The following is a 13,427-nucleotide window of genomic DNA, read 5'->3' on the forward strand; positions in this document are numbered from 1 at the left end:
ATCATCCAGATACACAATCATAAATTTATCCAAATAATCGCGGAAAATGTCATGCATGAAGGACTGGAAGACTGAAGGGGCATTTGAAAGACCAAAAGGCATCACCAAATACTCAAAATGGCCCTCGGGCGTATTAAATGCGGTTTTCCACTCATCCCCCTGCTTGATTCGCACCAAATTATACGCCCCACGGAGATCAATCTTAGAGAACCACTTGGCCCCCTTTATACGAGCAAACAAATCAGTAAGCAGTGGTAACGGATATTGATATTTAACCGTGATTTTATTCAAAAGTCGATAATCAATACACGGCCTCAAAGAGCCGTCTTTCTTAGACACAAAGAAAAAACCGGCTCCTAAGGGAGATGACGAAGGACGAATATGTCCCTTTTCCAAGGACTCCTTTATATATTCTCGCATAGCCGCGTGTTCAGGCACAGACAGATTAAATAAACGACCCTTAGGGTATTTACTACCCGGAATCAAGTCTATGGCACAATCGCACTCCCGGTGCGGAGGTAGTGAACCAACCTTGGGTTCTTCAAAAACGTCACGAAAGTCAGACAAGAATTCAGGAATCTCAGAGGGAATAGATGATGAAATGGAAACCAAAGGTACGTCCCCATGAGTTCCTTTACATCCCCAGCTTAACACAGACATAGCTCTCCAGTCGAGGACTGGGTTATGAGATTGCAGCCATGGCAATCCCAGCACCAAAACATCATGTAGATTATACAGCACCAGAAAGCGAATAACCTCCTGGTGATCCGGATTAACACGCATAGTCACTTGTGTCCAGTATTGTGGTTTATTACTAGCCAATGGGGTGGAGTCAATCCCTTTCAGAGGTATCGGAGCCTCCAATGGCTCCAAATCATACCCACAGCGTTTGGCAAAGGACCAATCCATAAGACTCAAAGCAGCGCCAGAGTCGACATAGGCGTCCGCGGTAATAGATGACAAAGAACAAATCAGGGTCACAGATAGAATAAACTTAGACTGTAAAGTGCTAATTGAAACAGACTTGTCAGGCTTCTTAGTACGCTTAAAGCATGCTGATATAACATGAGTTGAATCACCACAATAGAAGCACAACCCATTTTTTCGTCTAAAATTCTGCCGCTCGCTTCTGGACAGAATTCTATCACATTGCATATTTTCTGGCGTTTTCTCAGTAGACACCGCCAAATGGTGCACAGGTTTGCGCTCCCGCAGACGCCTATCGATCTGAATAGCCATCGTCATGGACTCATTCAGACTCGCAGGCACAGGGAACCCCACCATAACATCCTTAATGGCATCAGAGAGACCTTCTCTGAAAATCGCCGCCAGGGCGCACTCATTCCACTGAGTAAGCACAGACCATTTGCGGAATTTTTGGCAGTATATTTCAGCTTCATCTTGCCCCTGAGACAAGGACATCAAGGCCTTTTCCGCCTGAAGCTCTAAATGAGGTTCGTCATAAAGCAACCCCAAGGCCAGAAAAAACGCATCCACATTGAGCAACGCAGGATCCCCTGGTGCCAATGCAAAAGCCCAGTCTTGAGGGTCGCCCCGGAGCAAGGAAATTACAATCCTGACCTGCTGTGCAGGGTCTCCGGCAGAGCGAGACTTCAGGGACAAAAACAATTTGCAATTATTTTTAAAATTTTGAAAGTGAGATCTATTCCCCGAGAAGAACTCAGGCAAAGGAATTCTAGGCTCAGACATAGGTGCATGAACAACAAAATCTTGCAAATTTTGTACCTTTGTGGCGAGATTATTCAAACCTGTAGCTACACTCTGAAGATCCATTTGAAACAGGTGAACACAGAGCCATTCAAGGATTAGAAGGAGAGAAAGAGAGGAAGGCTGCAGTATAGGCAGACTAGCAAGTGATTCAATTAAGAGCACACTCAGAACTAGAGGGAAAAAAAAAAAAAAAAAAAAAAAAATTGTAGCAGACTTCTTTTTTCTCTCCTTTCTCAGCCAGTAATTTAACCCTTTTTTTTTGGGCCGGTCAAACTGTCATGATTCTCAATGGCGAGAGAACATAGCCCAGCATATATGAGAACTAGCTCTTGGAAGATGGAAACTATACTGACCATGAACTAAACCTGCCGCACAACTAGAAGTGGCCGGGTAGCATGCCTACGTTTTTTTATCCCTAGATGCCCAGCGCCAGCCGGAGAACTACCTAATCCTAGCAGAGGAAAAGACAGTCCTGGCTCACCTCTAGAGAAATTTTCCCAAAAGGCAGACAGAGGCCCCCACATATATAGGCGGTGATTTTAGATGAAATGACAAACGTAGTATGAAAATAGGTTTAGCAAAATCGAGGTCCGCTTACTAGATAGCAGGAAGACAGAAAGGGCACTTTCATGGTCAGCAGAAAACCCTATCAAAACACCATCCAGAAATTACTTTAAGACTCTAGCATTAACTCATAACACCAGAGTGGCAATTTCCGCTCACAAGAGCTTTCCAGACACAGTAACGAAACAGCAGCTGTGAACAGGAACAAAATGCAAAAACACACAAGGACAAAAGTCCAACTTAGCTGGGAGTTGTCTAGTAGCAGGAACATGCACAGAAAGGCTTCTGATTACATTGTTGACCGGCATGAAACTGACAGAGGAGCAAGGTTATATAGCGACTCCCACATCCTGATAGGAGCAGGTGAACAGAGGGGATGATGCACACAAGTACAATTCCACAAGTGGCCACCGGGGGAGCCCAGAATCCAATTTCACAACACAGGACTCTGGATACTCAGGTGAGCGCACATCATATACACCAGCACTGCCTGCACCCCAGCACATTACTGGACAGGACTCCGGATACTCAGGGCAGCGCACATCACATACACCAGCACCGCACTGCTGCACCCCAGCACATTACTGGACAGGACTCCGGATACTCAGGGGAGCGCACATCACACACACCAGCACCGCACTGCTGCACCCCAGCACATTACTGGACAGGACTCCGGATACTCAGGTGAGCGCACATCACATACACCAGCACCGCACTGCTGCACCCCAGCACATTACTGGACAGGACTCTGGATACTCAGGGGAGCGCACATCACACACACCAGCACCGCACTGCTGCACCCCAGCACATTACTGGACAGGACTCCGGATACTCAGGGGAGCGCACATCACACACACCAGCACCGCACTGCCCGCACCCCAGCACATTACTGGACAGGACTCCGGATACTCAGGTGAGCGCACATCACATACACCAGCACCTCACTGCTGCACCCCAGCACATTACTGGACAGGACTCCGGATACTCAGGGGAGCGCACATCACATACACCAGCACCACACTGCCTGCACCCCAGCACATTACTGGACAGGACTCTGGATACTCAGGTGAGTGCACATCATATACAGCAGCACTGCCTGCACCCCAGCACATTACAGGACAGGACTCCGGATACTCAGGGCAGCGCACATCACATACACCAGCACCGCACCGCCTGCACCCCAGCACATTACTGGACAGGACTCCGGATACTCAGGGCAGCGCACAGGTTACACTGTGCTGGATATATGCAAAGGATTGTTATTGGGGGGATTTGCTATGTGGGATCCTGCCAAGCAGATACAATTGTGGGTTCAGGCCTGATCATACTCAAGAATCACAGGCCGTATAGCCAAATACCCTCATTTATAGTGTTGAGCGATACCGTCCGATACTTGAAAGTATCGGTATCGGAAAGTATCGGCCGATACCGGCAAAGTATCGGATCCAATCCGATACCGATACCCGATACCAATACAAGTCAATGGGACTCATGTATCGGACGGTATTCCTGATGGTTCCCAGGGTCTGAAGGAGAGGAAACTCTCCTTCAGGCCCTGGGATCCATATAAATGTGTAAAAGAAAGAATTAAAATAAAAAATATCGCTATACTCACCTCTCCGACGCAGCCTGGACCTCAGCGAGGGAACCGGCAGCGTTGTTTGTTTAAAATTTGCGCTTTTACTTGGTTACGTGAAGTCCCGGCTTGTGATTGGTCAGGGCGGCCATGTTGCCGGGACGCGGACCAATCACAGCAAGCCGTGACGAAATTACGTCACGGCTTGCTGTGATTGGTCCGCGTCCCGGCAACATGGCCGCCATTCACCAATCACAAGCCGGGACGTCACGGGAGGCTGGACACGTGCCCATTTTAAAAAGCGCGCGTGTCCAGCCTCCAGTGACGTCCCGGCTTATGATTGGTCACGGCGCCCATGTTGCCGGGACGCGGACCAATCACAGCAAGCTGTGACGAAATTACGTCACGGCTTGCTGTGATTGGTCCGCGTCCCGGCAACATGGCCGCCATTCACCAATCACAAGCCGGGACGTCACGGGAGGCTGGACACGCGCCCATTTTAAAAAGCGCGCGTGTCCAGCCTCCAGTGACGTCCCGGCTTATGATTGGTCACGGCGCCCATGTTGCCGGGACGCGGACCAATCACAGCAAGCCGTGACGAAATTACGTCACGGCTTGCTGTGATTGGTCCGCGTCCCGGCAACATGGCCGCCATTAACCAATCACAAGCCGTGACGTCACGGGAGGCTGGACACGCGCGCTTTTTAAAATGGGCGCGTGTCCAGCCTCCCGTGACGTCCCGGCTTGTGATTGGTTGCGCCGCGATCAACCAATCACAAGCCGGGAGGCTGGACACGCGCGCATTTTAAAATTTTAAAATGGGCGCGTGTCCAGCCTCCCGTGACGTCCCGGCTTGTGATTGGTTGACCGCGGCGCAACCAATCACAAGCCGGGACGTCACGGGAGGCTGGACACGCGCCCATTTTAAAAAGCGCGCGTGTCCAGCCTCCCGTGACGTCACGGCTTGTGATTGGTTGCGTCTCCCATGTGACTGCGACGCAACCAATCACAAAGCCGGGACGTAATTTTAAAATCCTTAAGGACCTGAAATTACGTCACGGCTTGCTGTGATTGGTTGCGTCGCCCATGTGACTGCGACGCAACCAATCACAACGCCGGAACGTAATTTTAAAATCCTGAAGGACCTGAAATTACGTCACGGCTTGCTGTGATTGGTTGCGTCCCGGTCACATGGGCGGCACGCAACCAATCACAAGCCGGGACTCACGTAAATGAAAGAAAAGCGCGAATTTTAAACAAAGAACGCTGCCGCTTCCCTCGGTAAGGTGCAGGCTGCGTCGGAGAGGTGAGTATAGCAATATTTTTTATTTTAATTCTCTCTTTTACACATTTTTACATTAATGTTGTTTCGATACCGATACCCGATATCACAAAAATATCGGATCTCGGTATCGGAATTCCGATACAGCAAGTATCGGCCGATACCCGATACTTGCAGTATCGGAATGCTCAACACTACTCATTTATAAACAGAGACACATACTGTACACTACACACACTGTTACATACACAAGAAACCTCTACATCCATTCACACACAGGAAAGCAGACACTATACACACTATTACATACACTATAAATACCATTCTATATACTCCCGTGTGCTGCAGCAGAGCCGTCACTGCTCGCCCCATCCCAGGTCACCAGGGGCAGAGGACACAGGGAGCTGCTGCCTCCTCTCAGAGTCTGTGCAGATCTCCCCCTCCTCCTCCTCTGGTCCGACTGCCTTCTGTGATCTCAGAGGAACTAGGAAGGAGTTATGGAGGGGACAGTGTACAGAGGCCCCAGCAGGCAGCGTCAGCAGCTAGTCTCAGGAGCAGTGGGGGATGGGGGAGGGAGCAGCCCTACATCTGGAGCCAGGAGGGGGCAGCATCAATTTGTGACGCTGCCATCTACTGGCCACTGTAATTGTCACACACTGAGGAGATTTCTGGCTCCGAGCTCCTCCTGCTTTGTCCCTCACTGCCGACGTCCTGATCAGCCCCGGAGGGTGAGGGGGAGAAAAGACAGAGGAGCCATTGCTGGAGGCAGCACCGAGCTCTGCACAGGAGGAATGCTCATAATTTTTGCATCAGTCTCCTGCACTGAGCGCTCCACTGCCGCCCAGCAGGTGGCGCCACCTGAGGCAACAAGCTCAAGTTACCTCATTATAGGTGCGCCCCTGACCCCAGGTATATTCTGGGCGGGGGTATAATCTGGCCTAGGGCACTGTAACCTAGGGTATATTCTGGGTGGGGGGTATAATCTGGCCTAGGGCACTGTAACCTAGGGTATATTCTGGGTGGGGGGTATAATCTGGCCTAGGGCACTGTAACCTAGGGTATATTCTGGGTGGGGGGTATAATCTGGCCTAGGGCACTGTAACCCTGGGTATATTCTGGGCGGGGGTAATCTGGCCGGTTACACCGGGATCCATCTCCAGTCCCACCTGTCCCGGATACAGCGGACAGTCCTGGATTTGGGTCTACCCCCGGCAGTCTCAGGCGTCTGCTGAATGTCCCTCACTGCCAGCGCCCCTCTGACAACTCCTCCTGCCAGGGGAGAAAAGGGAAATGGGTGTGGTTAGGGGCGTGGCCAGAATGTGCATGGTCCCTCCCTCTACCTGGGAGGTGTCTGGATGTACGGCCATATGTATTACAGATTAGCCTTATTACCTTCCTACATTGTGACCCCCCTGTGATGTCAGCCCTGTCCTCCAGGTACAAGGGAGAAACTGATGGAACTATAAACTCTTCATTCCCCTAATGTCTGCCCTGTTCTGTCTCCTCAGGTCACCTGGCGGATACGACGAGAGAGATTATTATTATGAGAACATTATACAGAAGACGTCCATTACATTATACAGCATTGTTTTTGCTCTCGGGATTATCGGAAATGGATTAGTCATCTGGATTGCCGGATTCAGGATGAAGAACACAATCAGTGCCGTGTGGTTCCTCCACCTGGCCATCGCGGACTTCCTGTGCTGCTCATCTCTCCCCCTGAGAATTGCTGACTGGGCTGCACTTTTCTCAGACCCCCAACATTTTGCACTTTGTATAGTGAACATGGTTCTGTTTAATGTGAACATGAGCGCCAGTGTTCTCCTCCTGACGGCCATGAGTATTGACCGCTGGGTGTCCGTCATGTGGCCATTCTGGGCCAAAGTCCATAGATCTCGTAACCTGGTGAGAATCAGTGCAGCGATCATCTGGGGGCTGAGCGTCATTGTGACCGGTGCTGTGTATTACGTGTATAAATACCGTGTAGGTAATCTAAGTGAATGGTGTCTATATTATCCCATATCTTCTTATAACCCAGAGTTACGTCTGACCATTCACCAGATCAGATTAGTTATAATGTGTGTGATCCCGTTTCTCATCATCGTCACCTCTTATGTCACCATTTTCTACAAACTTAGAAAAAGTAAGAGATCCCAGAGATCTCAGAGATCCTCCAGGATCATCACCGCTGTTATATCGTGTTTCTTCATCTGCTGGTTTCCATATTACATCTGGCGACTAATAGAATGGTATTATATAGATGACATAACATTCTATATAGTAGACCCTATCACTATCAGTCTGGCTTATCTGAACAGTTGCCTGAATCCGATCATTTATGTGTTCCTGACAGCGGATTTCCAACACGGTTTCCTCAGATCCCTCATCTCCAGGCTGGAAAGAGCCTTCGGTGACCATCCTAATGACCTGAGCAGAGAGCGAGGAGACACAGGAGACACTCGCCCTACTGCTGTGTAATGGATATTCCTGGGATCTCCTCTATGTCACACCTCTTAACCCCTTGGAGACTGGGACATTTTCCAGTTTCCTTCCTTTTTCCTTTCCATAAATCATAAAACATTATTTTCCCATGAAGGACTGATTGTTGCAGGATGAAAAGTAATAAGGAAAGCCTCCCTTCATGTTACCACATAATGTGCAGAAAAATGGGAGAAAAAATAATCCCAAGTGAAGTGAAATGGTGAAAACCAAATTGTAATTCCGCCATAATAATAAAGTGACCCAGTAGATCACATCAATTAACCCCTTCACCACCTTGGGTGTTTCTGTTTTTTGCCCCATAACTTTGTTATTGTCCGTCAGTATGGCCTTGTGAGGGCTTGCTTTTTGTAGGATGAGTTGCACTTTTGATTGACGCCATTGGTTTTGCCATATAATGTACTGAAAAATGAGAAAAAATCAAACTGCGGCCAAATTGCAAAAAAAGTGTAGTTCCACAATTGTTTTTTATTTTTTTTTTACTATGTTCACCAAATGCTAACACTGACCTGCCATGATGATTCTCCAGGTCAGTATGAGCATGCAGATACCAAACATGTACACCAGGTTGGAGTGGCCCACCGGAACATTCTCCAGTGGGCCCAGGCACTGACATCTGCTGGCATACAGGGCCGGCAGCTGCTGAGGGCCCCCGCTGCCTCAGGGGCCACAGCCAGTGGTGCGTCACTAATAACGGCACACCACACAGCTGCTATGGGGCCTGTCAGGGGGTCTGCCCAGCACCAGCAGCAGAGGAGCAGCGGGTGACAGGAGGCAGGAGCCGGCTGCTGGCTAAAGCTTGTGCCCGCTGCTAAAGAGAAATGAGCTCATGGGCGTGGAGAGCAGTGAATATTCATTTCACTTTAATAGCCGGCAATGTCAGGTTAGAATGTGAGGGGGAGGGGCCGTCTCACCGCACAGTTTAGATGGCGCGGGGGTCAGGAAGATGTCTGCAGCCCTCTCTGTGTCCCCTCCTACTCATCATGGCTGCTCCTAAACCACTGTCCTGGGATCTGCACAAGTGAATCAGCAGGACCTGCTAAGTATACATATATATGTGTATCTGTGTGTACATGTACAGTATACAGTGTGTGTATGTGTATATAGTATGTGTGTACATATATACAGTATATAGTATGATTGTGTATATCTGCGGTGTGTCAATATATAAATATATAGTCGTGCTCAAAAGTTTACATACCCTGTCAGAATTTTTTCTTTCTTGGCCTGTTCTCAGAGAATATGAATGATAACACCAAAACCTTTCCTCCACTCATGGTTAGTGGTTGGGTGAAGCCATTTATTGTCAAACTACTGTGTTTTCTCTTTATAAATCATAATGACAACCCAAAACATCCAAATGACCCTGATCAAAAGTTCACATCCCCCATTTCTTATTACCGTGCATTCCCCTCTAACATCAATGACAGCTTGAAGTTCTGTATATGCATGTACATACAGTATACAGTGTGTGTGTATTTATTATATATGTATACTGCATGTGCGCAGTATATTGTGTAAATATATATGTATAAACCGTATATGTATGTGAGCATACTGTATATAAACTGAATGTTTCTGTGTGTATATACTTTATATATGTGTCTGTATACGGTATATACAGTATACAGTGTATGTTTCTATATTTATAAAGTATATATAATGTGTACATGTATAGTGTATATCTGTGTATATGTGCTGCATATATTGTTCTGTAATTGTAGAGTCGCCATAATAGGGATCAGCAGTTAATGTCTAATGCCTGTGCTTTACATTAGGGCCTGTTCACACTGTCTTTACTGCGCCCGGTGGGTTCTGCCTTAATCCTGTATAGAGCCATAGATTGCAATGACAGGAAAGGAGCTCACATGAATTCCACGTGATTTTTTTTTTTTTTTCTGAATGTGTTCGTCTGTCCCAACAGCTACAGAAAAGTGGACCCTAGAAGAAAAACACAAACTGAGACTCTAAGAAAATACATCAGACGGTCAATTTCAGAAAAAAGAAACAAATTGAATTCATTTATGTGAATCCTATTTTAGGGGGATTCAGGCAGAGCCCCCGGATGCACTGCAGGAGCTCAGTGTGAACAGGGCCTAATATACTATTGTGTGGAATAGTGCAGTCTATACTATTCCACGCTGTCCCAGTGCAGCAGCCAAACACAGACACCGGCCAGAGACGGACGCCAGCCAGACACGGACGTCGGCCAGATACGGGCAGTGGCCAGACACAGACAACGGCCAGATACAGACAGCGGCCAGACATGGACACCTGCCAGACACGTACACCGGCCAGATATGGACACCAGCCTGACACGGACGCCGGCCAGACACGGACACTGGCCAGACACGGACACCGGCCAGACACGGACACCGGCCAGACACGGACACTGGCCAGATACGGACAGCGGCCAGACACGGACACCGGCCAGACACGTACACTGGCCAGATACTGACACCGGCCAGACACGTACACTGGCCAGATACGGACAGCGGCCAGACACGTACACCGGCCAGATACGGACAGCGGCCAGACACGGACACCGGCCTAACACGGACACCGGCCAGACACAGACACTGGCCAGACACGGACAGAGGCCAGATACCGACAGCGGCCAGATGCAGACACCTGCCAGATACGGACAGTGGCCAGACACGGACATCGGCCAGACACGAACACCGGTCAGACATGGACAGAGGCCGGATACGGACACCGCCCAGACACGGACAGAGGCCAGATATGGACAGTGGCCAGACACGGACACCTGCCAGACACGTACACTGGCCAGATACGGCCAGCGGCCAGACACGGACACCGGCCAGACATGGACACTGGCCAGATACAGACAGAGGCCAGATACGGACACCGGCCAGACACAGACATGGACACAGGCCAGACATGGACGCCGGCCAGACACAGACACTGGCCAGACACGGACAGGGGCCAGACACAGACACTGGCCAGACACGGACACCGGCCAGAAGACACTTTTTTTATAAATCTGTTGCTGTGGTCTTTCAGCGTTTGTTTCCCTAGTCAAATGAATGGGAAACAAAACTGCAAGTGAAAAGGCTGCAGCACAGATGACAAGGACCAATACAAGTCTATGTGTCCGTGTAAACATGCCGTCCGTGTGCCGTACGAGGTGACCATGCATACCAGAATGGGGAATGAGGGGGCCATGCATACCAGGAAAGGGACGAGGGGGCCATGCATACCAGGAAAGGGACGAGGGGGCCATGCATACCAGGATAGGGATGAGGGGACCATGCATACCAGGATAGAGATGAGGGGACAATATAAACCAGGATAAGGATCAGGGTGCCATGTATACCAGGATGGTGATGACATTCCCATGCATACCAGGATAGGGATGAGGGGGCCATGAATACCAGGATAGGGATGAGAGAGCCATACATACCAGGATAGTGATGACAATCCCATATATCCCAGGATAGGGATGATGGGGCCATGCATACCAGGCTGGGGATGAGGGGCCCATGCATACCAGGATAGGGATGAGGGGGCCATGCATATCAGAACAGGAATGAGGGGGCCATGCATACCAGGATGGGCGGACCATGCATGCCAGGTTAGGGATAAGGGGGCCATGTATACCAGGATAGGGATGAGGGGACAATATATACCAGGATGGGGGCCATGCATATCAGGATATGGATGAGGGGACAATATATACCAGGATAGGGATGGGGCCATGCATACCAGGATAGGGATGGGGGCCATGCATACCAGGATAAGGATGAGGGGGCCATGCATACCAGGAAAGGGATGAGGGGGCCATGTATACCAGAATAGGGATGATGGGGCCATGCATACCAGGATAGGGATGAGGGGGCCATGTATACCAGGAAATCGATGAGGGGGCCAAGCAAACCAGGATAGGGATGAGGTGGCCATGCATACCAGAAATGGGATGAGGGAGCCATGCAAACCAGGATGAGGATCAGAGTGCCATGTATACCAGGATAGGGATGAGGGGGCCATGCATACCAGGAAAGGGATGAGGGGGCCATGCATACCAGGATAGGGATGAGGGGGCCATGTATACCAGGAAAGGAATCAGGGTGCCATGCATACCAAGATAGGGATGAGGGGGCCATGTATACCAGGATAGGGATGAGGGGGCCATATATACCAGGATAGGGATCAGGGTGCCATGTATACCAGGATAGGGATGAGGGGGTCATGCATACCATGATGGGGATGAGGGGACATTGTATACCAGGATGGGGATTAGGGGGCCATGCATACCAGGATAGGGATGAGGGCCATGCATACCAGAATAGGGATGAGGGGGCCATGCATACCAGGAAGGGGATGAGGGGACAATGTATAGCAGGATGGGGATTAGGGGGCCATGCATGCCAGGATGGTGATGAGGGGGCCATGCATGCCAGGATGGTGATGAGGGGGGCTATGTCTACCTGGATTGGAGAAATATATATACCAGGATGGGGGATATTAGTACAGAATTTACCACATTTTTTACTTCAATTTTTTTCTCTAATTTCTGCCTCTTAAACTTAGCTGTGTCTTATGGTCCGAAAAATACGGTATATATCAGTGAGCGAGGGAGTACGTGGCGGCCATAATACTGTAGGGCTGCAATGTATTCTATGAGGGGTCTGCATTATACTCTATGAGGGGGCTATATTATATTCTATGTGGGGGGGCTACATTTTATTATATGAGGGCTACATTATTTTCTATGAGGGGGCTACCCCAACCCCTGCTATATCATTAAGATGTGTGCTGCCTTTTTATACCCTGATATTAGCGTGTTACTGCACAATTGGTGGTCTTGTATTTATTTCTATGTAGCTACATAGCGGGCCCCAAGAATGATTTTCTTTGGTGGGCCCAAAGTGCTCCAGTCCAATGCTGCATGTATAGGATTTTTTTCTATATAAAACAGCACTCCCCATAGCTTTTAAAAAAACTAATGTCATTTATTCCATGTGGTCGGACAATCCTTAGAACAGCAGGGGGAGCGGGAAGTGAAGGAGGACAACAGCCATTTTGCACTTATTCCAGAGCTTCTGCGGGTCCAAGATTTTGTTCTCTTGATATTTCTTTTCTATTTAAGTAGTGAAAAAAAAATCCAAAGTTTGTAAAGAACAAAGTCGTCATTTTTCGTGATCTGGGGCTGGGTGAGGGCTTATTTTTTGCGAGCTGAGCTGACGTTTTTATTGATACCATTTTGGTGTAGATAATATACCATTATTGTATTTTAATGCAATGTTGCGGCGACCAAAAAACGTAATTCTGGAGTCTTGATTTTTTCTTGTTATGTCATTTACTGATTGGATTAATTATTTTTATATATTAATAGATCAGGCGATTCTGAACTCGGCGATACCAAACGCGTATTTTTTATTTTTTTTTAAATTGTTTTATTTTGAATGGGAAGAATGGGGGGTGATTTAAACTTTTTATTTATTTTTTTTTTAACTTTTTTTTACTTTTTACTTGCCTCAATAGTCCCCTAAGGAGACTTGAAGCTGCGATCTTCTGATCACTTGTGCTGCACATAGCAGGCCTTTAGCCCTGCTACAGTATGTGTAGCTAAAATGCTCATCAGGTGTGAGCGCCGACCGCTGGGCAGCACTTATAGCTATCAGACAATAACAACCACAGGAGTCTCCTGCAGATACCGTGTTGTCATACCAACCCATCGGTGACCCAAGGTCATGTGACACGAGAGCTGATGGGTGGGGTTTCTGACGCACTTCCGTCGCGATCATGTTAAAT

The 13,427-nt window shown here is 48.7% G+C and overlaps 1 protein-coding gene across 1 annotated transcript; it reads left to right on the forward strand.

Moving 5' to 3' along the window:
* The first annotated feature begins 6,635 nt into the window (after positions 1–6,635).
* LOC143768206 (C3a anaphylatoxin chemotactic receptor-like) lies at positions 6,636–7,631 on the forward strand. The gene has a single exon (XM_077256899.1). The coding sequence runs from the start codon at positions 6,636–6,638 to the stop codon at positions 7,629–7,631; it is 996 nt and encodes a 331-aa protein (XP_077113014.1).
* Positions 7,632–13,427: the final 5,796 nt, after the last annotated feature.

This window comes from Ranitomeya variabilis, chromosome 4 (assembly GCF_051348905.1).
Source record: "Ranitomeya variabilis isolate aRanVar5 chromosome 4, aRanVar5.hap1, whole genome shotgun sequence".
Taxonomy (NCBI): Eukaryota; Metazoa; Chordata; class Amphibia; order Anura; family Dendrobatidae; genus Ranitomeya; species Ranitomeya variabilis.

Excerpts from the sequence above, each read along its gene's own strand:
- LOC143768206 (XM_077256899.1), top strand. The coding sequence starts at position 6,636 with ATGTCTGCCCTGTTCTGTCTCCTCAGGTCACCTGGCGGATACGACGAG.